The sequence below is a fragment of the Balaenoptera ricei genome, chromosome 1 (assembly GCF_028023285.1).
Source record: "Balaenoptera ricei isolate mBalRic1 chromosome 1, mBalRic1.hap2, whole genome shotgun sequence".
Lineage (NCBI taxonomy): Eukaryota > Metazoa > Chordata > Mammalia > Artiodactyla > Balaenopteridae > Balaenoptera > Balaenoptera ricei.
Genome location: NC_082639.1, coordinates 43571266 through 43598732, shown reverse-complemented (window position 1 = coordinate 43598732; position 27467 = coordinate 43571266). Strand labels below are relative to the sequence as shown.

The window sequence follows — 27467 nt, the reverse complement described above, 5'->3', positions numbered from 1 at the left end:
AACTGTAAAGATTTGTTTTATTTCTACTGGGGTAAGGAGGAGGATAAATAAAACTGTTTTCCAATTTGCTCTCCACTGTATACACACATACCCACACACATACATACACATACACACACTAAAAATACCCCAACAAAAAACAAAACAAAAAACCCAAGAATCAAAACCCAGAACACCCTCAAACTGCACCAACACTTCGTATTTTGACCAAAAGAATAGATCCTGGGAGGAAGTGCAAAATGCAAAATCAAATGATCGAAAAATGCTGAACAAACAGCATTATTAATATACAAAATATTTATATTACTGAACTAGTAACAGCTGATGTTCTCCGTGTCTGTAAAACTTTGGAACCACATAGCTGATCTGTTAAATCTAGTCCATGCCAGCTTCCAAAAACCAGAAAAAATTTTAGTTAGCTTCATTCTTTGATGCCTCATCAAAATTTTCTACGAGATCTGAAAAAAAAAAGTAAATAAGTTAAAGATACAAAAAAAGACAAAGAAGTAAATGCAATTCCTAACTTCTAGCCTAACAAAAACAAAATTGTTGCTACTAGAATTAGCCTGAAAACATATGAAAACATAGAAGAGGCAGAAATGAATTGGTGGCATTTCATTAATAATGCTTCATTTATCTGCTTAAAACAGAAACCCTAAGGAAATGTTAGTCTTCTTTTGCCTATGCAAACTACTAAGGTGAATAGCATTTTCATATGTCAATCATAATTCCTACAGAAATGTTGTAACGATAACTATGCAAATTTATAATCACAATGATTCCAATTTAATAAAGGCAGATTCCAATTTAATAAATGCAGCAGAGCTTTGTGTGACAATTTCTAAGTTCTGAACGGGAGGGCTTTTATCCTGTTTCATTAGATCGTATACACATCGTTGTGAATCCATTTACATTCACAAGCTCACCATTAACAAAAAACTGAAAAATGATCATGCAATGAATTAAATGAGATAAACAGGACGCTAAAAATCTTAAAACTAGAGAAATGTCACCTACCTGGAACATCATCATCCTCCTCATCAATGTCTTCTGGTTTTGGTGTTTTGCTATCCAACACTACAAACAGTTTATTTTAAAATTAGCCATTGAGAACAAAGACCTTTACCAAACACTTGTAATGTTTATCCTTTTTTCCTGTCTACATAGTTCTAGAAACAAATCTTACATAGTTGTTCAGAAAAAGCTAAATATTGCCTAATCTAAATGCCATATTTTTTTTGATACTAAAATTAATAAAAGTTTAACTTCATTAGATATACACTAAGTACAGCTGGCAATTTCAATGGGTAGCGAAGGTAAAACTTACATGCAACGTGGAATAATTTAGGTGAGTTTAAATAAAGACATTATAGTTAATTAATTCTCCAAATTCCATATTCTCCAAATAAAAAATCAACATTCAAGATTTTTTCCATCTCTTTTGGTGTAAAACTATCTAGCTTTGTAGTATTAGCACTGAACTAATAGGCTTTGATTTTTTAGGGATGACAAGACACATTTGAAATCAGAACTATCTTGGACACTCAGAACTTATGGTCGCTGCATCTATAGTACAATCAACAATATTAAATGAAAATATAGTTCTGTGATAACACTATCTTCTTGTTGTCATTAGTCAGAAGTGAATACCAAATCAACTGTTTATAAAATGTGGCCTGCAGATCCTGGCACTTTCCTTTTAGGTAATTACCTCCCAACACTCTATATTACTACCAAAATGTATCTGAATATTCTACATGCTACACTGCATAATTATTAAAGGAACAAACTCAAAAATTTATGAAGCATACAAGTAATATTATAAAAAGTAAAATTTATGTACAGGCAAATCCATCTAGCATAAAATGGACACCTTTTAAATCATTAGGTTCTTTAAGTAAGGTGAGGAGGGAAAGAGGTACTAAACTGAAATACCTACCTTGCCGAGGGAACTGTTCAGCTAACTTCCTAAGACTTGTTAAGCTGTCAGCACCAAGCTGACTTAATATTCCAGGAAGCATTTCTGTGATTGGTTTGGCTTCTGCATGTCCAGTAATCGCAAAGGTGTTAGCAGAAAGGGAAGCTTGGACTTTGGGATTGTTGAAATGAATAACTGTCCCATCATCTTTAATCATGTTCACCTGTGTGATCACAGAAAAAAATGTATTTCACATATTTGGTACAACTTTAAAAATGTTTAAAAAAACATTTTATCCAATTACTGTTTTTTACTTGGTAGATAGTTATGCAATCCCAATGTTGTAATTATGTAAGCCGTGGATTTGGGTGGAAAAAGACCCTAGTGACAAAGTAAAATAATGTACATGGCATAAACTACTAGGATGGTCAAGAAATAGTCATTTTATTATAGAATCTAAATTTATTATTATTATTATTATTATTACTGGCCACGCCACACAGTTTGTGGGATCTTAGGTCCCCGACCAGGGATCAAACCTAGGCACGTGGCAGTGAAAGCGCTGAGTCCTAACCACTGGACCAGGGAATTCCCTAGAATCTAGATTTTAAATTCAAAGATTTCTACTGCGAGGAAGAAGTTCATGCCCACATTTTTAAAATATGGAGTTATCAGCCACAAATTGGCTTCATAATGAAATTACCCATTATCTTAATTTATACTGGCAAACTAAATCAATAGATACTATTGTATCTGTACAATAGTCAGCATCTTACTTATGGGACAGGTTGTAAGGGGGTAATAGTGTATGGTAAAAATAACCACTGAAAACCCATAAAGAACACTCAGAAGTTTAATCAATCAGGTGTTTCATTCCTTTGAATACTTAGTAAATTTACAAAAGTTTCAACTTGTTCTCTTCATGTCTTTCTTTGTAGAGGATTTTGTCAGTTTCTCTGATTTTTAAGTGTAGCTTCTCAATAACCTTCAAAAACCCTTGTAAATGACAAGGAAGTTCTCCCACCCAGTTGCCTGGCCATCTGAACATGTATCAATTACTAGACCTTTAAAACCATCCTCACATTCTCTGTATAGCTTTCACCAATATGAACTGACTGTTTCAGATTTAATTTCATTCATTGCCTGGGACTCACTGAAAAGGAAGGGTGAATGTGCGTGCACTATGTAAAATGTTATTTTTCTCTCTCACTCTTTCTGTGTTTTAGTAGAGTTGTATTTGCATAAAAGTTAAATGTGTAAATAATGTGATTCCACTATGTAGTTGATTTCACTGGGTAAGTTACCTTGGTGGTAACATGCTTATTATATAAAAAGGTTACGAAAGTTAACTCTTGGCTACTTTAGAAGCATTTCATGATCCATCCAAAAACTGCCCTTGTCACAATCAAGCAGAGATGCTGAGTGTTCTCCATGGTCAGGGCAAGTGGGCTTTTCTTCCTCAGAGGTGATCACCACCACTGATAGACAGCACCAGAAAGGAAGGGGAAGAAAGGGGCTTCTAAATTTCAGGCAAGACCTGGAACACAGAGAAAATAAAGGCAAATCCCCTAGAAAATTGTAACTAAACCCCACAAATATTACACAGAGTAAGCATTCAATCTAGCTGTCCTGAACAAAAATCATCACGAGTTAAAAATAATCTATATTAACTTTAGAAAAAGATAAACTATGTACTTCTGAAGATAATTACTGTTTAAGTAGAAAAGTTAAATGGAAAAATGGCTGAAAATATAGGAGAGGAATGGCTTGAGAAGGCATTGGCATAGTAGATATGAAATGGGATGCTGCTCTGGATCTATCCTGGAATCACATAATTTTAATATGGGAAAAGAATAAAGATATGGTAGGACTATATTTTCCAAATCAAGACCAAATCACTTAATTTAATAAAGGATTTCTACAATACTTCCAGGTGTGAAAAGAGCCTCAAACATTGTAATATGAGATATTTTTTATTTACAAACATTGAAGTCACAAGAGATTTGAAATCAATATTGTTCCAAAAAAGTCAGGCCATATATTTGTTGAATTTAGAGGTCTTCTAGTTCAAATCTCTTGTTAAAGAAATAAATACTAAAGACAAGAGCTGTTGGTTAAGCAACATACCCAAGGACAAATAGCTGGTTATGTGCAAACCCAGAACTTGAACCTGGATTTCCCAACTTTGTTTAGTTTCCTTCCTATGATGTCATTCTCATTCTTAAAACACTTATTTGTCTATAAAAATTCAATTCTGTGACACCATAAAAGCTTGTCAGAGAAATATTTATCTCAGAATGTAAGCTAAATAACAGCTGATATATGGATAATATATATCTTACTGGCAGCAAAATAAGAGGCTAACATGGGGCAAAAAACAATAAATAAATTCATGAATTTTCCTTCTGGTTCAACCTTCTTTTCCAAAGGCTAAATGTTAAGTCATATTTTACAGCCTGATGTAGGTCTTTGTAGTTTAAAATTTGTTTGAGTTTAGTGTGAAAAGCAATATGAATGCCATCCCAGACTGTGAAATACAAATAAATTTATTAATGGTTGTTTTAAATGGGGTTATATAAAAGATGTAGCTTCATGAACAGAAAGGTCCAGAAACGGGTGGAGAGTTTAATTTTAGAATAGAGAGAATGAAATACTGGAAGTTAAAAAGGCCAGAATATTTTATTTCTATCTCACATTCCTTCCCCTCTACTGAGCAAATGACATGGTTATATAAGGCTCCTTGATACAGGCTATTAGAACTATCAAAGGATTAATTGTTGGGCTGAGCAAGATAAGTTAGATACTTCCCAACTCTTTTAGAGGCAAAAGGAGGCATAAGGAGTTTGCTAAATTCACAAAGCAAACTGTATGCATTTCATATGAAGACTTCACTTCCCCCAGTGATTTTACTGCTGTTTGGTCTACGTAAATCATACAATCTATATACAGTATAATAACAAGGAGCAGACAAATAAACAAAGACTATTAAACTAGCTACTGCAACAGCACTCAGGTCCCTTTTTCAATCGATCAAGCACCCCATTTATGTCAGTGTTTTTTCCACTTAACAGGTAGCTGAGGTAAAGAATGCTACTTGAGTTATGGAGGAAGAGGCACTTAAAAATATTTTAATTTTTTATTTTTGGCTGCGTTGGGTCTTCATTGCCACGCGAGCTTTCTCTAGTTGCGGTGAGCGGGGGCTACTCTTCGTTGCAGAGCACGGGCTCCTCTTCGTTGCAGAGCACGGGCTCTAGGCACATGGGCTTCAGTAGTTGTGGCTCAAGGGCTCTAGACTCAGGCTCAGTAGTTGTGGCACACGGGCTTAGTTGCTCCGCAGCATGTGGGATCTTCCTGGCCCAGGGCTCAAACCCGTATCCCCTGCATTGGCAGTCAGATTCTTAACCACTGCGCCACCAGGGAAGTCCCAAAGAGGCATTTTTTTGACCCCAGTCCAAAACTCCAGATGCCCTTGCTCTTATTTTTTGCTCTAATTAATACTGACATGTCTTGTAGTTACCAGAAAATACTTTGTCCTCTCATGCATAGTGCATTTACATATGCTGTTTTCACTGTTTAGAAGAACCCTTTCCTGCTTCTCCACATTGTAAGTTCCCATTTATCCAAGACTTGGGTCAGATGCTTCTTTCTCTGTGAAAACTTAAGGTGGTTTATTCACCTTCTGCACTTCATGGAAACTGATATTATATAGAATTATCTTGTAGTATAATTGTGTTTGTAATCTTTGACCTTACTAGAAGGTGAACTCCTTGAGATCAGAGACCATTGCCTCAGGAGATACAGTATCCCAATTGTCAGCACCTAATAGTCACTCAAATTTGCTGAATGGACACCTCCTATAAAACTTATTCTAAAATCATGGATGCTGTCAGATCTCACTTCCCCAAATGCTAGATGAGGGGTTATATTAAGGTTTAGAAATAGCACCAGTAGTGCCCCCAATGAAGACACCCAGAACCTCCTGGGCCGTATTTTTGGCCTGACTTTTCCTATTGTTCTGCCCTTTCAGAATCAGCCCAACTGCTCTATAGAATTGAGAGCTATTTTAAGTTATTCCGGGCAACTGCTGGGTGGCCCAATTATGCTATCAAAACCTTAACAACCCCTACCCTTGCTGGCCTTTGAGTAGGGCACATATATTAACTATAGCAGCCTTCTAGCTGGTAAATCTGATGATCGCTTTATTCCTACACAGCAATAAGTTTTCATGGCTATAAGGAGGCTTACAAAGTTATGATTGACTCCACAGCTCCTGCCAGTAACTAACTGCCCTCTGAGTTCAGAGAGGGGGTTTAAATTCTTATGCTATGTGATTTTTGTTTGTTTGTTTGTTTCCAAGTCCCCACTAGGCCAGTTAGCTGCAGTTCATAATTGACAGTTGTCTTAAATTCAAGTTTTATTGCTACTCCTTCCTGTATGTAGTGGCACTTAAATGTTTATTAGGAAATTAATCTTTTATTGCCTTCCTGCTATAGTTTAATGGGGTGAAATAACAGACATTTTAAGAATAAGACACGTAAGTGTCTGGATTGTGTAAGGCTAAGGGATGTCAGATTTTGAGGATTATGGCCTTTGCACACTCTCCCATAAGTCAGTATCTTTCACATTCAATCCTTTTAAACTCAGCACCTGCTTATATCTAAAGGCTAGTATGAAGCATAACCTATTACTACTGATATGAGTGAAAGCTAACAGACATCATTAGACTATATGATATGCTGGGATCATTTTCTCTTATGCTCTGGTGGCAGGAGTCTGATGAGATGGATTCTCTGTAGCTATGCTGTAGATAGCATAAAATGGCATATCCTTTCTGAAAATCAATTTGGCAATATGGATGAAGAGTTCTAAAAATGTTCACGATCTTTCAGTCAGCAATTGTATTTCCAAGAATCTGTCTTAAGGAACTCGGAGAGGAAGATAAATATTTATGTATATAAAAGTCCAACATGTGAGTCTTTACTATCAAAGCATTATAATGCATAATAAATAAAGAAATATTAAATTATGGTATGTTCATATATTGGAATACATGTAGACATTTAGACTGACGATTAAGAAGAGTTTTTTAATGACATGAAACAATTTTTATACTATAATACTATATGGAAAAGGAAGGATCCCAAATTGTACATCTAACTGTAGTCTCAGATATATTAAATATATATGCATATAAAGAGAGGAAAGAAATATAAGACTAATAGTAGTTATTTCTGGGTAGTAATGACTGAATGCGAATATCTTTTTCATATTTTCTGCATACCCTTAACTTTCTATGATGACAATGTATTTTTATAGTGGGGGGTGGTGGAAGCTATTTTAAAAACAAAAGATGTTCATCAATAAACAAATGGATAAAATGTGGTATTACCCATAGAATGGAATATTAGTCAGCTATAAAAGGAGTGAAGTTCTGCTACATGCTAAACATGGATGAACCTTGAAAACATGCTAAGTGAAGTAAGCCAGACATGAAAGGACAAATATTACATGAGTCCACTTACATGAAATATCTACAACAGGCAAATCCACAGAGACAGAAAGTAGGTTAGAGATTATCAGAGGCTGGGGGAAAGGGGAATGGGGAGTTATTGCTTAATGGGTACAGAGTTTCTATTTGGGATCATGAAAAGTTTGGAAATAGATAATGGTGGTGGTTGCATAACATTGTGAGTGTAATTAATGCCACTGAATTGTACACTTAAAATTGGTTAAAACGGGAATCTAATTCTGGTGCTCTCTGGTGGATCAATGAGTCTGAACTTTTAAAAGCAACCTATATGGTTCTGAAAAAAAGTGGTCCCAAGACCAATTTTGAGAACTATTAATGGAACAAATAAAGAATGCTAGTGACAAAATTTTGAGAAAATAATAGTTTTAGTGGGATGGAAAACAAAAGGAGACAGCAGAGGAAATAAGGATACAATGAAGTAGGAGAAAGGACAAGAAGCAAAGCATAGAATTTTAAGGAAAGTCTTGGCAAATGCTGCAGAGTATCAGTGAAATGATGATGGAGAAGAAGCAGAATAACAGGTGAAATCATCTCTAAAAGAAAGAAGGGGAGGGACTGCCCTGGTGGTCCAGTGGTAAAGAATCTGCCTTCCAACGCAGGGGACATGGGTTCGATCCCTGGTTGGGGAACTAAGATTCCACATGCCGCGGGCAACTAAGCCCGCATGCCACAACTACGGAGCCTGTGTACCACAAACTACAGAGCCCAGGCGCTCTGGAGCCCATGCGCCACAACTATAGAGTCCACACACCACAATTAGAGAGAGAAAACCCACACACTACAACTAGAGAGAAGCCCGTGAGCCGCAATGAAGATCCCACGTGCCGCAACAAAGACCCAATGCAGCCAAAAATAAAAGACAAATAAATAAATATTAAAAAAAAGAGAATTCTAGGGAAAAAAAAAGAAAGAAGGGGAAATTGAGAACTGAGAGAGGCCAAGATGGCGGAGTAGAAAGACCCCTAAGCTCATCTCCTCTCACAAGCAACATCACAACTAACTACAGAACAACCATTGATAAAAAAGACTGGAACCCACCAGAAAAGATCTTCTGTAACTAAAGACATAAAGAAGGAACCACAACAAGACATGTAGGAGGGGCACACTTGAGATATAATCAAATCCCGTACCCCTTGGGTGGGCGACTGGAGAGTAATTATATTACAGAGGTTCTCCTACAGGAGTGAGAGTTCTGAGCCCCACATTGGGCCCCCCAGCCCAGGGGTCCGGTACCAGGAAGAAGAGCCCCCAGACTATTTGGCTTTGAAGGCCAGCGGGGCTTTATTGCAGGAGCTCCACAGAACTGGGGGGAACAGAGACTTCACTCTTAAAAGGTGCACACAAAATCTCATGTGCATCACGACTAAGGGCAAAAGCAGTAATCTGATAGGCGCCTGCGTCAGACCAACCTGCTGGTCTGAGATAGTCTCCTGGGTAGGCGGGGTAGGGGTTGGGGAACAGCTATGGCTCACCCTGGGGACACAGACACTGGTAGTGGGCATATCAGGGAGCATTCATCTGCATGAGCTCTCCTGGAGGCTGACATCTTGGCATCAAGACCTGGCCCCACCCAACAGCCTGTAGGCTCCAGGGCTGGGAGGCCTCAGGCCAAACAACTAACTAGGCATGAACACAGCCCCATCCACCAGCAGACACGCTGCCTAAAGACTTCCTAAGCCCACAGCCACCTCTAGACATGTCCCTGCCCACCAGAGGGCCAAGACCCCACTCCACGCACAAGTGGGCAGGCACTGGCCCCTCCTGCCAGGAAGCCTGCATAAGCCTCTAGACCAGCCTCGCCCACCTGTGGGCAGACACCAGAAGCAAGAACACTACAATTCTGCAGCCTGCAGACCAAGTCTGCAAACACAGGCCAGATACTTCCCTGGGACCAGCTGGCCTCTGGCCCTTGGGTGATGAGAGGAGAGTGCACTGCTGGGACGCACATGACATCTCCTACAGAGGGCCACTTCTCCAAAGTCGAGAAACATAATTAACCTACTACATACATAAAAACACAAATAGCAATTTAGATAAAATGAGACATCAGAGGAATATGTTTCAGACAATGAAGAACTGATGTAAAATTCCAGAAGAACTAAGTGATGTCAAATCCCAGAAGAACTAAGTGACGTGGAGATAAGCAATCTACCCAAAAAAAGAGTTCAGAGTAATGGTTGTAAAAATGATCAAAGAACTCAGGAGGAGAAGGGATGCACAAAGCGAGAAATGAGAAGTTTTTAATAAAGAATTAGAAAATATAAAGAACCACCAAACAGAATCGAAGAATACAATAACTGAAATGAAAACACACTAGAAGAAATCAATAGCAGACTAAATGAGGCAGAAGAATGGATCAGTGAGTTGGAAGACAGACTAGTGGAAATCACTGCCACTGAACAGAAAAAAGAATGAGAAGAAATGAAGACAGTTTAAGAGATCTCTGGGACAACATTAAGTACACTAATAATAAGATTATAGGGGTCCCAGAAGGAGAAGAGAGAAAGAAAGGTCCTGACAAAATATCTGAAGAGGTAATAGCTGAAACCTTCCCTAACCTGGGAAAGGAAAGTCACCCGAGTCCAGGAAGTACAGACAGTCCCATACAGGATTAACCAGAGAGGAACAGACTAAGACATATTGTAATCAAAATGACAAAAATTAAAGATGAAGAGAGAGTATTAAAAGCAACAAGAGGGAACTTCTCTGGTGGTGCAGTGGTTAAGAATCCGCCTGCCAATGCAGGGGACACGGGTTCGAGCCCTGTTCTGGGAAGATCCTACATGCCACAGAGCAACAAAGCCCGTGTGCCACAACTACTGAGGCTGCACTCTAGAGCCCATGAGCCACAACTACTGAAGCCTGCGCGCCTAGAGCCTGTGCTCCACAACAAGAGAAGCCACCACACTGAGAAGCCCGCACCACAATGAAGAGTAGCCCCCACTCACTGTGACTAGAGAAAGCCCGCAGGCAGCAACAAAGACCCAACACAGCCAAAAATAAATAAATAAATAAATTTATATATATATATATATATATATATATAAATAAATAAAGCAACAAGAGAATAGCATCAAATAACATACGAGGGAACTCCCATAAGGCTATCAGCTGAATTTTTGGAAGAAACTCTGCATGCCAGAAGGGAGAGATGATATACTCAAAACAATGAAAGGGAAATACCTACAACCAAGAATACTCTACTCAGCAAGGCTCTCGAGGTTCAGATGTGATGGAGAAATCAAAAGCTTTACAGACAAGCAAAAGCTAAAAGAATTCAGCACCACCAAACCAGCTTTAAAACAAATGTTGAAGGAACTTCTCTAGGCAGAGAAGAAAAGGTCACAACTAGAAACAAGAAAATTACAAAATGGAAAAGCTTGCTGGTAAAGGCAAACATACAATAAAGCATGATATCATCCACACACAAAGCCAGTAGGGAGTTCAAAAGACAAAAGTAGTAAAATCATCTGTATATACAATAAGCAGTTAAGGGATACACAAAAAATTAGATATAAAATATAATACCAAAAACAGCAATCATGAGCGTAGGAGAATACAAATGCAGGGCATCTAAAATGCATTTGAAATTAAGAGATGAGCAACTTAAAACAAGCATGCATATACAGACTGTTATACAAAAAGCTCATGGTAACCATAAAACAAAAATCTATAAAAGATATACACACAAAAAAGAAAAAGGAATCCAAGCATAACACTAAAGACAGCCATCAAATCACAAGAGAAGAGAACAAAAGAAGGGGAAGAAAAGACCTGCAAAAACAAATCCAAAACAATTAACAAAATGGCAATAGGAATATGCATATTGATAATTACCTTAAATGTAAACAGACTGAATGCTCCAACCAAAAGACACAGACTGGCTGAATGAATACAAAAATAGGACCCATATATACGCTGCCTACAAGAGACTCCCTTCAGATCAAGAGACCCATACAGACTGAAAGTGAGGTACTCCACACCAATGAAAATCAAAAGAAAGCTGAAGTAGCAATACTTATGTCAGACAAAATAGACTCTAAAATAAAGACTGTTACAAGAGACAAGAAGGACACTACATAACAATCAAAGGATCATTCCAAGAAGATATAACAATTGTAAACATATATGTACCCAACATAAGAGCACCTCAATATACAAGGCAAATGTTAACAGACATAAAAGAGAAACCGACGGTAACACAATAATAGTAGGGGACTTTAACAACCCACTTACATCAATGGACAGATCATCCAGACAGAAAGTCAATAAGGAAACACAGGCCTTAAGTGACACATTAGAGCAGATGGACTTAACTGATATTTATAGAGCATTCCATCTGAAAGCAGCAGAATACACATTCTTTTCAAGTGTACATGGAACATTCTCCAGGACAGATCACATGCTGGGCTACAAAGCAAGCCTCGGTAAATTTAAGAAAACTGAAATCATATCAAGCATCTTTTCCAACCACAACAGTATGAGGTTAGAAATCAACTACAAGGAAAAAAACTGCAAAAAACACAAACACATGGCGGCTAAACAATATGCTACTAAACAATCAATGGATCCCTGAAGAAATCAAAGAGGAAATCAAAAAATACCTTGATACATGTGAAAACGAAAACATGACAATCCAAAACCTATGGGATGCAGCAAAAGCAGTTCTAAGAGGGAAGTTCATAGAGATACAAGCTAAGAGGGAAGTTCACAGAGATACAAGCTTACCTCAGGAAACAAGAAAAATCTCAAATAAATGACCTAACATTACACCTAAAGCAACTAGAGGAAGAAGAACAAACAAAACCCAAAGGCAGCAGAAGGAAAGAAATCATCAAGATCTAAGCAGAAATAAATGAAACAGAGACTAAGAAAACAATAAAAAACATCAATAAAACTAAAAGCTGGTTCTTTGAAAAGGTAAACAAAATTGACAAACCTTTAGCCATACTCAGCAAGAAAAAAAGGAAGAGGGCTCACATCAATAAAATCAGAAATGAAAAAGGAGAAGTTACAACCAATACCACAGAGATACAAAGGGCCATAAGAGGCAACAAGCAACTATATGCCAATAAAATGGACAACCTAGAAGAAATGGACAAATTCTTAGAAAGGTACAATCTCCCAAGATTGAACCAGGAAGAAATAGACAATATGAAGAGAACAATTACCAGTACTGAAATTGAATCAGTAATTTAAAAACTCCCAGTAAACAGAAGTCCAGGACCAGATGGCTTCACAGGTGAATTCTATCAAACATTTAGAGAAGAGTTAAAACATATCCTTCTGAAACTATTCCAAAAAACTGCATAGGAAGGAAAACTTCTGAACTCATTCTATGAGGCCACCATCACCTTGACACCAAAACCAGACAAAGACACCACAAAAAAAGGAAATTACAGGCCAATATCGCTATGTTGAACCCAGATGCAAAAATCGTCAACAAAATAGTAGCACCTGAATCCAACAATACATTAAAAGGATCATACACCATGATCAAGTAGGATTTATCCCAGGGATGAAAGGATTTTTCAGTATCCACAAATCAATCAGTGTGATACACCACATTAACAAATTGAAGAGTAAAAAGCATATGATCATCTCAATAGATGCCAAAAAAGCTTCTGATAAAATTCAACATCCATTTATGATGAAAACTCTCCAGAATGTGGGCATAGAGGGGACTTACCACAACATAATAAAGGCCACATATGACAAACCCACAGCTAACATCATACTCAATGGAGAAAAGCTGAAAGCATTTCCTCTAAGATCAGGAACAAGACAGGGATGCCCACTATCACATTATTCAGCATAGTTTTGGAAGTCCTAGCCACAGCAATCAGAGAAGAAAAAGAAATAAAAAGAATCCAAATTGGAAAAGAAGTAGTAAAACTGTCACCGTTTTCAGATGACATGATACTATACATAGAAAATCCTAAACATGCCACCAAAAAATTACTAGAGCTCATCAATGAATTTGGTAAAGTTGCAGAATACAAAATTAATGCACAGAAATCTGCTGTATTTCTATACACTAACAACAAAATAGCAGAAAGAGAAATTAAGGAAACAATCCCACTTACCTTTGTATCAAAAAGAATAAAATACCTAGGAATAGAGACCTCCCTAGGGAGGCAAAAGACTTGTACTCCGAAAATTATTAAGACGCTGATGAAAGAAATTGAAGACGACAAAAAACAGATAGAAAGACATACCATGTTCTTGGATTGGAAGAATCATAATTGTTAAAATGACCATACCACCCAATCTACATTGAATCTGTAGATTTACAGATTCAATGCAATCTCTATCAAATTACCAATAGCATTTTTCATGGAACTGGAACAAAAAATTTTAAAATTCGTGTGGAAACACAAAAGATCCTGAAAAGCCAACACGATCTTGAGAAAGAAGAATGGAGCTGGAGGAATCATGCGCCTTGATTTCAGACTATATTACAAAGCTACAGCAATAAAACAGTAGGATACTGGCATGAAAACAGACACATAGATCAATGGAACAGAACAGAAAGCCCAGAAATAAAGACACGCATTTATGGTCAATTAATCTATGACAAAGGAGGCAAGATATAACGGAGAAAAGACAGTCTCTTCAATACCTGGTGCATGGAAAACTGGACAGCTACATGTAAAAGAATGAAATAAAAACATTCTCTAACACCATATATAAAAATAAACTCAAAATGGATTAAAGACCTAAATGTAAGACCAAATACTATAAAACTCTTAGAGGAAAACAGAGGCAGAACACTCCTTGTATTTTTTTTTTTTTTGGCCATGCCACGCGGCTTGCGGGATCTTAGTTCCCCGACCAGGGATTGAAACTGTGCCCCTGCAGTGGAAGCACAGAGTCCTAACCACTGGACCGCCAGGGAAGTCCCATATATACTTCAATTTTAAAAAACAGTAAAAAAAAAAAAAAAAAAAGATCTGGGACTTCCCTGGTGGTGCAGTGTTTAAGAATCCGCCTGCCAATGCAGGGGACATGGGTCCAATTCCTGGTCTGGGAAGATCCCACAAGCTGCAGAGCAACTAAGCCTGCACGCCACAACTACTAAGCCTGTGCTCTAGATCCTGTGAGCCATAACTACTGAAGCCCATGCGCCTGGAGCCCGTGCTGTGCAACAGGAGAAGTCACCGTACTGAGAAGTCCACACACCACAATGAAGAAGAGCCCCTGCTCGCTGCAACTAGAGAAAGCCCACGTGCAGCAACGAAGGCCCAACGCAGCCAAAAATAAAAAAAAAGCTCTGCACATAGGGAAAAAAAGGGCAAACTTTATGTTATGTTTATTTTACCACACACACAAAAAACAGGAAAAAAAAAAACCCAAAAAAGCAGGATATTTAAAGAATGTAAGACTGCTGTGTAATAGTAAGTTGAATGGTACATAGTGTTTCTCTTTTACTCTCCTGTACTCAGAGCTGTACATCCATTGACACCTGAGGCCCTAGCTGGAGGAAGAAGGAACTGCAGTAAGGGTCAACAAATAACTTTAGGTTCTCCTTCTGTATAACTGGTTCAAGAAAAATAAGAGCCAAGAAGAGGAAAATATAAACAGTAAAACTTATGTGTACAATTACAAAATTTCAATTCCCAGCCCTAAGCTTTCTCCTGAGTGCCGGCTCTCTATGGCTAACTTCTTGCAAAACAATTCCACCTAGAATAATCAGTATCGCTTAAACTTAACAGGCCCCAAACAAACTCATCATGGGAGTCAGCATGCTATAGACTATAAATGAAGAATAAACACAGTTCCTACTGTCAACACTCTTACAATCTACTGCAAACAGACTACTTGGTTAATAAGTAATCATATCCTACAATATGAGGCTGTAATAATAAACACATTATAGCAGAGCAATTTAAGCTAAGGGCAGTGGAAGTACAGATAAAGTGCTGATGAATTATGCCTGGAAAGATAGGGAAGGTTTCATGGAGACAGAATCATACCTTAGTTAAGATAGAAGCTGTCCTCTGAATATAATAGTAAAACTCTGTGAAACAACTAGACCATCTGAACCAGAGAAGCAGATTTTTGGTGACATTTCTTACTAAATACATCTGATGAAATCAATTATCTCTGAGAAATGAAACAGATCCTACTTTTGATAGATGCATGTTATCATCAGAAGAAAGGTGACAACATGGTCACTATAGTCAACTAGATTACCAAGTAAGAAGCACATCCAAATATCTTCAAATGTCATAGAACATAAAACATTTTCAGAAACTTAGTTCTGGATTATACTCTCAGAGTTCACATAGGAATTTCTTCCTAAAACCTGGTATTTACTTGGCTTTTTTGTATGAAACAGTCTCTGACACTCCCCTGCCCCTTTTTGACAGCTTTGGATTTCTCTGTCTTTGGTAACAGGTAAAAGAAATCTACATATGATTGAATTTATTACCCCAAATTAACAAACTAGGGAATACATACAAGACCAGAGAAGCCTCTCTTAATTCAAACAGTCCTTTAGTTTTTAAGTATTTGAAGAGGACATAAATTAAGCTTTAGGAGGGGAAAAAAATTACTGATACTGGCAGCCTAGAAAGTAAGATTAAAATTTTACTTGGCAAAAGTGCATTCAATAAGTTTTTGAAACCCAACTCTGATCTCTCTGTTCCAACCCACCAAACCAAGTACTTTCTATTGGTTTGATGTTTTGAAGGTCAAAGTACAGAAAACATAGTAATATTATTTTTGCTTTACAACAATGGTAATGGTATCTTCTCTTTTCAAATGTTTTTATCTGCTTTCCTTAAACTGCCAAAAACCAAAAAGATAGTATCTTCCAGAGTTCAGCACTTTGAAAAAAGCTGAAAACATCCCAAGTTAAAAATAACGAAATTGTAAAATAATTGTTTCTTCTATTCGAAGACGTATATATTTTTTCATATCTTAATGTTTCTGAAAACTGCACACGTTTTCATGTATACATTTAATATAGTAGTTTCTTTTTTCCTCCAAGAAGCTGTTTTTAAACCAAGCGTGTGTCATAATTTTCTTAAAAAAAAAAAATGAAAAAAAATCTGCTTTAATTATAGTAACACAAAACATAATGTTTGAGGCAAGCCAGATTATACAGTACACTAGATATGCCTAAACAAAATTATTTTAGATCTGCAAAGTGTTATATAAAGTACAAATATCTTGGTTCTCAAAAAATCAATTTTAGAAAGAGGGAAAGGAAGAAAGCAAACCTTCCCATTTTAGTTTCAAACATTCAGAATGTTACAGCTGTTACCTTACAGTGTTAATTTTCTTTATGCATATTTTCTCTGTACAACTAGTCTGTGAGGGTTGGAAGACATCACACACACACACACACACACGGGGGTGGGAGTGCAACAAGAGCATGTACATGCCTATTATGTACCATTAATTTTCTGTGTGACGTTTTGGAGATATGTGTCCCCAAACAGAACTGCACTGGCAATACCAACAAAAAAGAATTAATAATATAGTTTAATACATGCTATAATAAAATTAAATACAGGGCATTATGGAGGCACATAGGAAAGGCGTCTAACCCTTCTTTGCATAAATGTGTATGTGTGCTACCAGGAAGGCTTCTGGGAGGAAATAACACCTACATTAATACCTGAAAAAGGAGAAAAAGCAATGTCCTTGGAAATACTGATGGGGATTTCTTTTATCTATAATGTTAAGTAATGAATTGTACATGGCAGGTGCTCAATAATACAGGATATAAGGCAGGTACTGTCCCTTTCTTAGGGGGGAGTTTGGAAGAATAGAGAGGAAGGAGGGGCAGGAGGAGAGGAAAAGGTCAATAGTGGGTATAAGAAAGTATAACTAAAAAGACCAAAGCAGGATAAATCAATGAATAAAATGAACTCTGGTTTTGACATACTTAGTTCAAACCTGGAATTCAGCACTTACTAGCTATGTGATCTTGGGCAGATACCTGACTCTCTTAAGTCTCAGCTTTCTTATCTGTAACCAGTAACAACCAACCATGAGACACTGTGAAGCTGAAATGGATAATACATATTTGTTTATCTGTCTAGCTGTCTAATTAGTTTCCCTACTAGATTTTAAGCTCTAAATGACAGAGACTATGAATAATATCTTATGAATCACTGCCTAGCAAAATGCTTGGCATACAGCAGATATGCACTACCATTAAAAACTTATTATGATAATTTCGACTACAAATAAACCATGACCTCAGCACACCATTATAACTAGTTTGATTATATTCTGAAGAGATCAAAGACTGATAACCGACTGGTTCTTTATTTCACTATAAAACACTAAAAGTTTTATTAATTATAAGAACCATAAAGTCTTCCAAATTTGAACAAAACCAAACATTTAGACAAGCATGCCCCTGGAAATATTATACAGTTAAAATCTATACTTCAAGGAGGTGTAAATATAATCTTTTCCTCTCTCTAAAGAAGTGTTTTCAACCAAGGGTGATTTGCCCCCCCAGAGAACATGCAATAACGTCTGGAGACGTTTTTGGTTGTTGTAACTGGGGATCTAGTGGGTAGAGTCCAGGGATGTTGCCAAACATCCTACAATGCACACGATAGTTCCCACAGTAAAGAATTGTCTGGTTCAAAATGTCAACAGTGTTGAGGTGAGGAGGGGTGGGCATGGAGTCAGAGAGTAGAAAGGTAGGCAAAAATATAAGATTGCCTGAACACTTATAAGTAGGTTAGGTTTAACATTATCAGAATTCATGTCCATTATTATCACTTATTCTTTTTTTTTAATCAAGCTGTGATTTTTTTTTAAACATCTTTCTTGGAGTATAATTGCTTTACAGTGTTGTGTTAGTTTTTGCTGTATAACAAAGTGAATCAGCTATACTATACATATATCCCCATATCCCCTCCCTCTTGCGTCTCCCTCCCTCCCACCCTCCCTATCCCACCCCTCTAGGTGGTCACAAAGCACCGAGCTGATCTCCCTGTGCTATGCAGCTGTCAAGCTGTGATTTTTAAAGAGAGGCTTAGATTTGCTTTTTCTCAAATATACCCCAGATAGAGAATGATCTCTCTGAAAATTATTTTAGGTCAATGAAAATATATAAGAGCTTTCAATAGCTCAGAAAAAAAAAAAGCATTTTAAATGCTTAATTTCAAGACTTGCAAATGAAGTTCTAATATTTATCAGAGTAAGAATGCACAGCCACATCAAGCTGAATGGAAAAAAGATACATGTGGCTTACATTTCCTACTATTTTATCAGTATATTGACTTTGAAAGTACAAAGCAGATTTAAACGATGTGTTCATTCATTCATATATGCATGGTTGAAGGAATATGTAGCACTTTGCCATTTCACTGCCTTTTTTTTGGGGCACTTTGCTATTTTTTTAATAGTAATCCCCATCACCACATTGTTTCTGATCTATGTTTCGCAGCACATGTCCATTAATAATCTACTAAAAATTGTGATGTGGTGCCACACAAAGTAATGACATAATGAAATCTAACTGATGGCAGTGAAAATTTTAACATTGGTTACTATCAGAAATGGAATCATTAGGTAGCAGTAGGTCTAGATGGTAACAAATCACAAACAGTTGATGTTATTATAATTTTTCCTGAGTATCTTTTGAAATAACATCAATCTTTGGCTTCAGATTTGAGAAAAGTAGTATCATCAAAATATAATAAAATAATTTAAAAATTTAATGAATAATTTTTGAAAGAGGTCTAATAAGAAATCCAATTCATGTAAAGCTATTGCTAGAGCTTGGCTGAGGTAATGCTTTGAGAGACTGTGTATGGGAAAAAAGTCCACCCTACTGGAAGAAATCTTTGGGTTTCTTTATTTCTGTATCATTAGAAAAAAATCTTATTTTACATTAAAATTCAAAAGTGGTTCCATAATTTTGACATATATGCAAATACTTTGAGTCTGAAAAGTATAATGAATCCCTTAGCTGTCTACTAAAATCATTTTTTTTGACAATCATCCAATTTATACAATAAGCAAATTCAATAGCTATAGTCCTTCAAAAAGACAATACCAGATTCATCTAAGCTGATATTTTACATTTGAAAGTGTGGATAATTATTTGTGAATGTGCTACTTGTCCACATAACAATTTACAAAGTGATCATACCTCTTCAATACCAGCTATATTATTCACAGCCAGTTTTTTCAGAGAACTCTGAAGTTTTTTGTCATCAGCTGTAGCTGTTCTATGTACCACCTTCTTCTTTCTGCGAGCTGTACCCTGAAAGATAACCGAACAGAAGTGTTAGCATGCCATGCATTTGACAACTGCAATCACTTGTCTTCCTCTACATAATATTCTAACTAATATTCTAACATAATATTCATAATATTCACTCAAGAAATTGCCAACTTAGACTTAATAGTGAGGTGGTGCCACACACAGTAATGACATAATGAAATCTAATGAATGATTAGATGATTAATAAGACTGCTCAGAGTTGTGACTGTCAGCCTAACCCAGATTTCTGAAGGTCAGTTTCTAGCCAATTTTTCTTATTCTTTTCAATATCCAGCGTTTTATCATTTTAACATTGTGTTTCAAGAAAATACGTTTCTAATAAAAAAATGTTTCTAATAAAAAATAATTTATAATTTCAAGATAATTTAGTGTGCTTTATATCAACTTTCAAACATTATAAGGAATGCTTTTTTTAACAGTGCCTACCACCCCCTGACAATAAAGTCTAAAGATATTCTGCAACTTTGGAGATTATGACATAATTAAGAGTCAAATGCCTATTATGTGAGTGTTCTAGAGTCCTAGAACCCAGGAATGAAAAAGATCAAGTTCTTACTTCAAGGAGCACACATTACAGTGTGAAGGAAAAGTCAATAAATATATAAACAAATTAGATCATTTCAAACAGGACAAGGGTATTAAGAAAAAAAATAACATAGTGACAAGAATATCAGATGGGGGTAAAGCGTTACTTTATTACAATGTTCAGGGAAGGCCCCTCTGAAGAGGTGACGTATGAGCTGAGACCCATGGGAAGACCTAGGGGAAGAGTGATCCAAGCAGAATGAAACAAGAGTGAACCTTTTATTTCTAGAGAAAGCAGGCCAGTATGGCTAGAGCAGAGTAAACAATGGGAAAGGAGGAGGAAAATGAAATCAGAAAGATCGGTAAGGGCCAGATCATGTGGCCTAGAATCCCATGGGCAGGAGTTGGACTTTATTCCAATTGCAATAGGAAGCCATTGGAAGGTTTTAAGCATGAAAATGACCGGATCTGATTTATGATTTTAAAAGATGACTGAGGTTGCTGTGGAAAATGAACTATAATGAGATCAATCAGGAAGTTACTGTAGCAGTCCTGATGAGAAATGAGGGTTGTGGCAGTGGAGATGGTGAGAGCTCAGACTTTCAGAAGAACCAACAGGACTTGCTGATGGACTGGATATGGGATATGAGGGAAAAAAGGAATCTACAATGTTTAGAATTTTGACCTGAGCAAATAGGTTGAAAATTATACTATTTACTGAGATAGGAAAAGTTCATTTCTAAATGGATACTTTGAAACTCCAAATACATTTTTTCCATTGAAAAACTATTTAAAACAATGAATTAAATTCCTGAGCCAATTTAAAAAAATGTAACCTAAAGCAGGACTGAAACACTGCCAAGAGCAGTCTATATCTTGAGGGCTAAATCTTTCTGAGACCTGGCAGGAGTAAAGAAAAAGGAAAGGAGGTTTCAATCTCTGGGTAGCTCCTGCAGTATTACTCAGGCAATCAGGCTTATAGAGGGTAGGCAGGAGCCTCAGTCTCAGCAACTCTGGTGGGAGTAGAAGAGAGTCCTGTGGCTAGCAGCAGAGGTTGTAATGAAATCCAGTTAAAGGATGAACTAAGAGTGACTCTTTACATAGATGGCCATTTATTTATGATGTGTTCCTGACTCAGGGAGAGGTCAACTGCTTGCTGCATACAACTCAAATGATCCTCACGCACCTCAAAGTCAACATGCCTAAAAGCTTATCAGTCCACCAAATTACTCTTCTTATATTTCCTAAGTTTTGTAGCTCTAAAACCAGAAATTTGAAGGTCATCCCAGAATCCTCTCACCCCTTCATCCCCCATATTCTATTGGTCATTAAATTGTGTCATATCCAGTTCCTGAATTTGTGTCCCACATACTACAGCAGTAGCTTCTCGATTGTTCTCCTCTATGCCAAACTTGTTTTATTTCATTTTCCACAATGCTGGCAGCTACCTTTTAAAATGACTGTTATTTCCTTCTTAAAATGCTACAGTAGTTTACTGTTGCTCTTGCCTATACGACAAAATCCTCATCTCCCTAGTATGGCATACAAAACTATGATCTAACCCTAAAGTACCTGGTTGTTTCATTTGCTACCATTCTTTACCCATTATTTACTCTAAACTCTAGCTATAACAAACTAAAGCAAGCCGTTCCATTAAGCACCATGCTATCTCAGCATCCTATGGGCCTTTGCATGTGTGAGAATGACAATACCCCCTTCACCCTACCCACTTATCCTTGCACCTGTTCTTGTTTATTCTTCAAATCTCAGCTCAGTGATGACGTCCTTATCTCTCCTAGGCAGGAGCACCTTGTACTTCATTTTAACATTTACTATTCTATAGTGGAATTGTGAGTATGTCTCTCTTCCAAGCTGAACTGTGTCAAGAGCAGGAAACCTTGACTTATTTATGTACTGTGTGCTTGGCCCAGAGTACATTCTCAATAAACCAGCTGAATGAATGTGCCAACTATCTGGTTTAAAATATATAATAGTGATGTGCTGCATCAAGCTCTTCAGGTATATTCTATGGTTCTTGAATATTCCTAGTTTTTGCATTGGTACATTACACTTGCTGCTACAATGTGACTAGTACTTTGGTTATAGGAATGTGTTAATATGACTCCAGAGTCATATAACTGTATCACTATGAAAGGAGGAGAAAGTACTAGTTGTTTCTCCCCTTCTCCCTCTCCTGTCCCCATCCCCAGAAACTGTGGTTATCATCAAAGTAAATGACACAGTGGGGCTGCTACATAGTGTCCTACCTACCCCCTTCCTAGGTCTGAGGTAAGTACTATTCATGCTTTTCCTTTTACAAAGATTGTATTGGGCAGAGATAAAGGTAGAATATTCTCCTTGAGCCTGAGGCTGGAGCTGAAGGGAATCAAAGATTTTCAGTGTTCAGAACTAGATCTTCCTTAGGCTTCAAAGTACATGGAAAAAGAATGCTTATGTTCATATTCACCAACATAGACAAATAGGTAGGAATTTGGGAGGAAAACCTAGCAATGAACAAATGTACCATCAACTTGAGCATCTCCCACTGTAAACCTAACTGAAGCAGTAGGGGCATCCAGTCAAGATAACCTTAATATCTGGGATGCCCTGAGGGTGAGTCTAACATAATAATAGCTGTCATTTATTAAGTGTTTAGTCTGTGCCAGACACCGTTTTAGGTGTTTTAGAAATATTATTCTATCGTTAGAAGCATCTTATATAGGATCACTTTTGTTTTGCAGATGCGAAAATGGAAGCTTAACAAGGTTGGTTAACTTGTTCGTATCATATAACCACCATATGTTAAGAAGACTCAAAGGTGCCTATTTCAATTGCACCATCAGAGAGAGAGATCTTCCAATTACCTATTTTAGATATAGACAAATTATTTTCAAATTGGAATGTGGTTTAATCTTGATTGTTTAAAAGATTTTAGATTTTCAATGACCACAAATCCAAAATAATGACACTATCTGGTAATAATACATTCTCCTATCAGTTTTTCTTATGCCACACTCACCTTGCCCCCTATCCGGACCTGAGCCTGAAGTTTGGCTAACTTTTCTTGATTCATGCTGTTGGTAAATCTAGGGGGGGAAAAATAAATTTGTTAAAGTCACTGTTTTATTTACCAAAAAAAAATAACTGTTTATACAACAGTACCTTCTGGTTCACTGAACCTGTAATATGCATCACCACCACAATCATATTGTCTATATTCTTAAAAACATTAATAACTTGTTCTAGCTTCATAAGCTAGACAGTAAAATATCCAAAATTAAATAATACCAAGAGGGAGCTGAATTTACAAACAGAAAATAGAATGGGATTCAAAGTTACCTATTCGAAGATCCCTCCTTAAAAGCATGATTCAGTACTTTGGCATTCAATAAAACCTAACCAATTATGAAATCTCTGCAAGCCAGTTTTTCCCCCAAAGATTTTTACAGCAGAGAGCTGTTACCAAATTAGCACAACCTTTAAGTAAACATTTTTCTCTCAAATCACATTCTGTATTTCTTTAAACCATAAATAGAAGACAAAAAAAAAAAGAAAGAAAGAAAAAGGAGAAAAGAAAAGAAATCTGGACAAAGAAAAAAATACAATAGGCTGTGTAGCTGTCAAGATGTGAGGTAGTCACGTCCTCTATTCAAGGTCAGGTGGTATGTTAATAATAGGAAAAGAGAACCAGATTTTCAGACATTCAATGCTTCTGCAGCACTTTCCACGGAGGTCATTCTATACCATGCACTAATATAATATAGTATGTCATACTTGTCAAGATATTCTTGCATATAAGATAAAATGCCTCCTTGCACAATTTGACAAAAACCTATCTCTGCTACATTGATGCTAAATTTTGTGCGGAGGAGGGGAAGAGGAGACTCTTAAAAATAAACTTTTAAAGGCTAATCTTGATTCTGAAAACTCTAAGACCATTATAAAGTCATGAATCCTACTCTGGTCAGTCCTTTCCTACTAAGGAAAAAAGTTCTTCAGTTTATAATGGGCCATAACATTCCACACTATGTAAACAAATAAAAGCCAATGTTAAAAGTCTTGTTTTACTTGTTCTTGAATCAACAGATCATTACTGAGATATGAGAGAGGGAATAAAGGATAAGGGTGTTGTCAAAACTTTTTGGCCGATTCTCTAAACTCTTTATAATCATCATTCAGATGAAAGAGCTACTGTTTTCTTCATTTCAGAGATGAAAGAGAATCAAAGACTACATAAGTACTAATCATTCTGTACTCTGACACTGTACTTAGGCACTAACCTGTATATCTCTCTGCTTTAAGGCCAAAGTCCAGTTCCTAAATAACATTTAGAATTTATAATTTCTCAGTCTTTACTCAGCACTGTATCACAGTGCTCAAGCAGCTAAAACACTCTTTCATAGGAGCGAGTGTGATTAGAGTACAAAATCAGGAGACTTAGGTGTGTGGCAATCTCAACTGCCATGGACTTAAATCTGCTGATGTAAATCCCAATCTCTACACTCAATATGTACAGAAAAGGACCAATATTCACTACTCTCAAAGGAATGTGGCCATGAAGGTGTAGTGAACTAACAAAGAGCCTAAGGAATTTTTTACAAAAAAAAGGGGATAAGTGAAAATATTAGAACCAGAGACAGGGTAAACCTTTTGGGACTCTTTGGCATTTTGAAGTAACAACCCCCAAGAGAAGAGATGGAAGCCAAAATAAAGTCCTGACTTGTTTGAAACAAAGCAACAAAATTAACTCTTTATATCAATGTGTAGACAAGAAAGAACAGAGTCCATTCCAGATAATCAGTATAACAGAAAACTTGTTCCCAAGGAGTATCTCAGAGAAAAAGCATTTCAGGGAGGTTGGAAGCTCAAGGTTGGTAGGGGAGGAAGAAGAGTGGTCCTTTGTCTACTAGCAGGTTGGGGTGCATGGCATTCAAGTAGGAAATTAGATTGGACTCAGTCTATGAGAGAAGAGATTTCAAGCTCAGAATTTGGAATAGACCTCAAAGATCACCTGCTTTAACTCCCTATTCCTCAATCAACCTTCATTTTATTGTACCCATTATTTGTCTTGTACATGCGGCCATCTCAAATACTTGCAAGTAGCAGCAGGGTATAAATTATAAGTAAATAAAAGTTCACCTCCCTCCCAATTTAATAGATTTGGAAATGAGGGCCCAGAAGGGAGAAGTCACTTCCTAGGCCCAAAAAGAAGAAGTAACTTCCTAAGGCCATATGATTAGTGAGTTCTTCCTTGGGGATCCTAGGATCTTTTAGCCCTTTCCTCAAGGATTCACAAAAAGATGCAAATAATGAGGTTATGATCAACATTTATTGAGTGCCTAAGTTACAAGCATCATGGTAGGCACTTTCACATACACCATGTTCGCAAAGAGATAAAATAATTTCAATCTTTAATCCTGACTTTTTATTTTGTGGGTTACTCTATCTAATAAGAGAGGCACAGGCTTTGGAATCAGAAGGATCAAGTTTCCACCACTTAGGGCTTCAGAACGGTATTTTACTTCTCTGAATTTCTATCCCTTCCGTATTAGGAAAAGTGTAACACCACATACTTCACAGAGTTGTTTTAAGAGTTAAAGATTAAGGTATCAAGCACAGGGTATAGCTCACAGCAGATACTCAAAAACTGGTAACTACTGTTACCATTCCCTAAGGGACAGATCTGGTAGAGTGAAAGAACGTGGGAACGGAAGTTGAAACCTCATTCACGAGCTGTGTAACACTGCCCGTCGGTCAATCATCAACTTCCTGACAGCCTACTATGCATCAGGCAGTGTGATGGGGCTATAAAGATGGGCAAGGCAATGTCTCAGAGAGGGTGGCAGACTTTAAACAAACATTGCCATTACGAGGTGAAGAGCGCTGCAACGGAATTCGGTCTCCAGCGCTCGGGAGCGGGGGCTGCTAGCCTCAGTTTCCCTATCTGTCTAGTGGGAGGATCAAACGAGATGACAGCAGATAGGCTGTATAAAGCTCACAGCATTATTGTTGTGAATAATGAAGAATAACAGGACAGAGGCGGGGGACCACCTGCCTCCTGGGACTGGATCTGGGCGGCAACAGCGCAGGCCCGCTCGCCCACAGAAAGCGGTGGTGCGGGGGACCTTTCCTCAGGTGCCGACCCCCAGCTGCGCCGCCGGTAACCGACAGGCCAAGCCAGCCGCCTCCGCCCCCACTCGGCGCGCCACAGCGGAAGTGGCAGCCCCAGCAGTTGGCGGGTGTCGGCAGAAAAGGGCGGGGGGAGACCGTGCGCAGCGGCCTAAGGCCGTGGAGTGGCGGGACCGCCGGGGGTCTCACCTGAAGCAAGGAGGGTCCTCCAACACCAGCACGCGGCAAGAGCAAGATGGCTGCCTCAGTCGAGACAGAGAAAGACGAAGGCGGCCGCGGCGGCGGGAGTCGGTCCCACGTGACACATCCGGCCCCGCCTCTCTCTCACCAGAGCAGCCTATCCCGGGAGCCCATATACGAACTACAAAGCCCAGGCTGCTCTGCGCCTCCCAATAGAAAAGCGGCAGGTGCCGCTGCATTCTGGAGCTTGCAGTCTCCCTGGTGTTCCATTGTGTCCGTTCCTGCAGTTTGTAGGGAGCCTAATAAAAGGGCTGTGTGTATTTTTGTTTGGATGTCTACTTTTGCCGGATGTCTTTAACTAGGAATTAAGTACGCACTGTCGAGCTTAACTAGTGCGGACTCACGAGTGTGCATACTCAACTAGTCTCCACTCAGGAGGAGACACGGGAAATTTTGACCTGTTTGTCATGCATCAGAGAGGAAAACTGAGAAATTCTTAACCCACGAATTTTAAAAACAACAGAAACAAATAGATTTAACCAGAAGAAGCTTTACACTTTAAGTGCCTGTAGTAACTTATGTCTTGGTGCCCTGAAGAGCTAGGTCAATTTTGCAATGAGAGGTTCCAAGTTTGGTTTTCTCAGAGCTTGCATCAGTTGATTGCATCATCCCTGAGTGGAAGAATTTGGGTTACAAGGAAAAATAAGGTGCAGTGCTTCTTCTCCAGCAGGAAGGGGCATTCTTGCAGGCACGAGACCATGCACCGCAGAACAGACTTGCCAGGTCTCTTCGAGACTCGAGCAGGAACCTAAGAATGAAATGCGGTTGTCTGCCTTTTTTTTATTTGCGAAGGGGGAGGGGTGACCCGAAGCCAATGGGCACCCCGCCCACTGTTGGGTGCTGCTGACTTCACAGATCAA

At 37.9% G+C, this 27467-nt stretch overlaps 1 protein-coding gene across 1 annotated transcript; it reads right to left on the bottom strand.

The window, feature by feature from the left end:
- On the bottom strand, positions 1-26664 carry BTF3L4 (basic transcription factor 3 like 4). The gene is made up of 6 exons (XM_059898521.1): positions 26557-26664; positions 23258-23324; positions 19579-19692; positions 1940-2141; positions 1018-1077; positions 1-458 (listed from the first exon to the last, which is right to left on the bottom strand). The coding sequence occupies exons 2-6, from the start codon at positions 23309-23311 to the stop codon at positions 412-414; spliced, it is 477 nt and encodes a 158-aa protein (XP_059754504.1). The 5' UTR covers positions 23312-23324; positions 26557-26664; the 3' UTR covers positions 1-411.
- Positions 26665-27467: the final 803 nt, after the last annotated feature.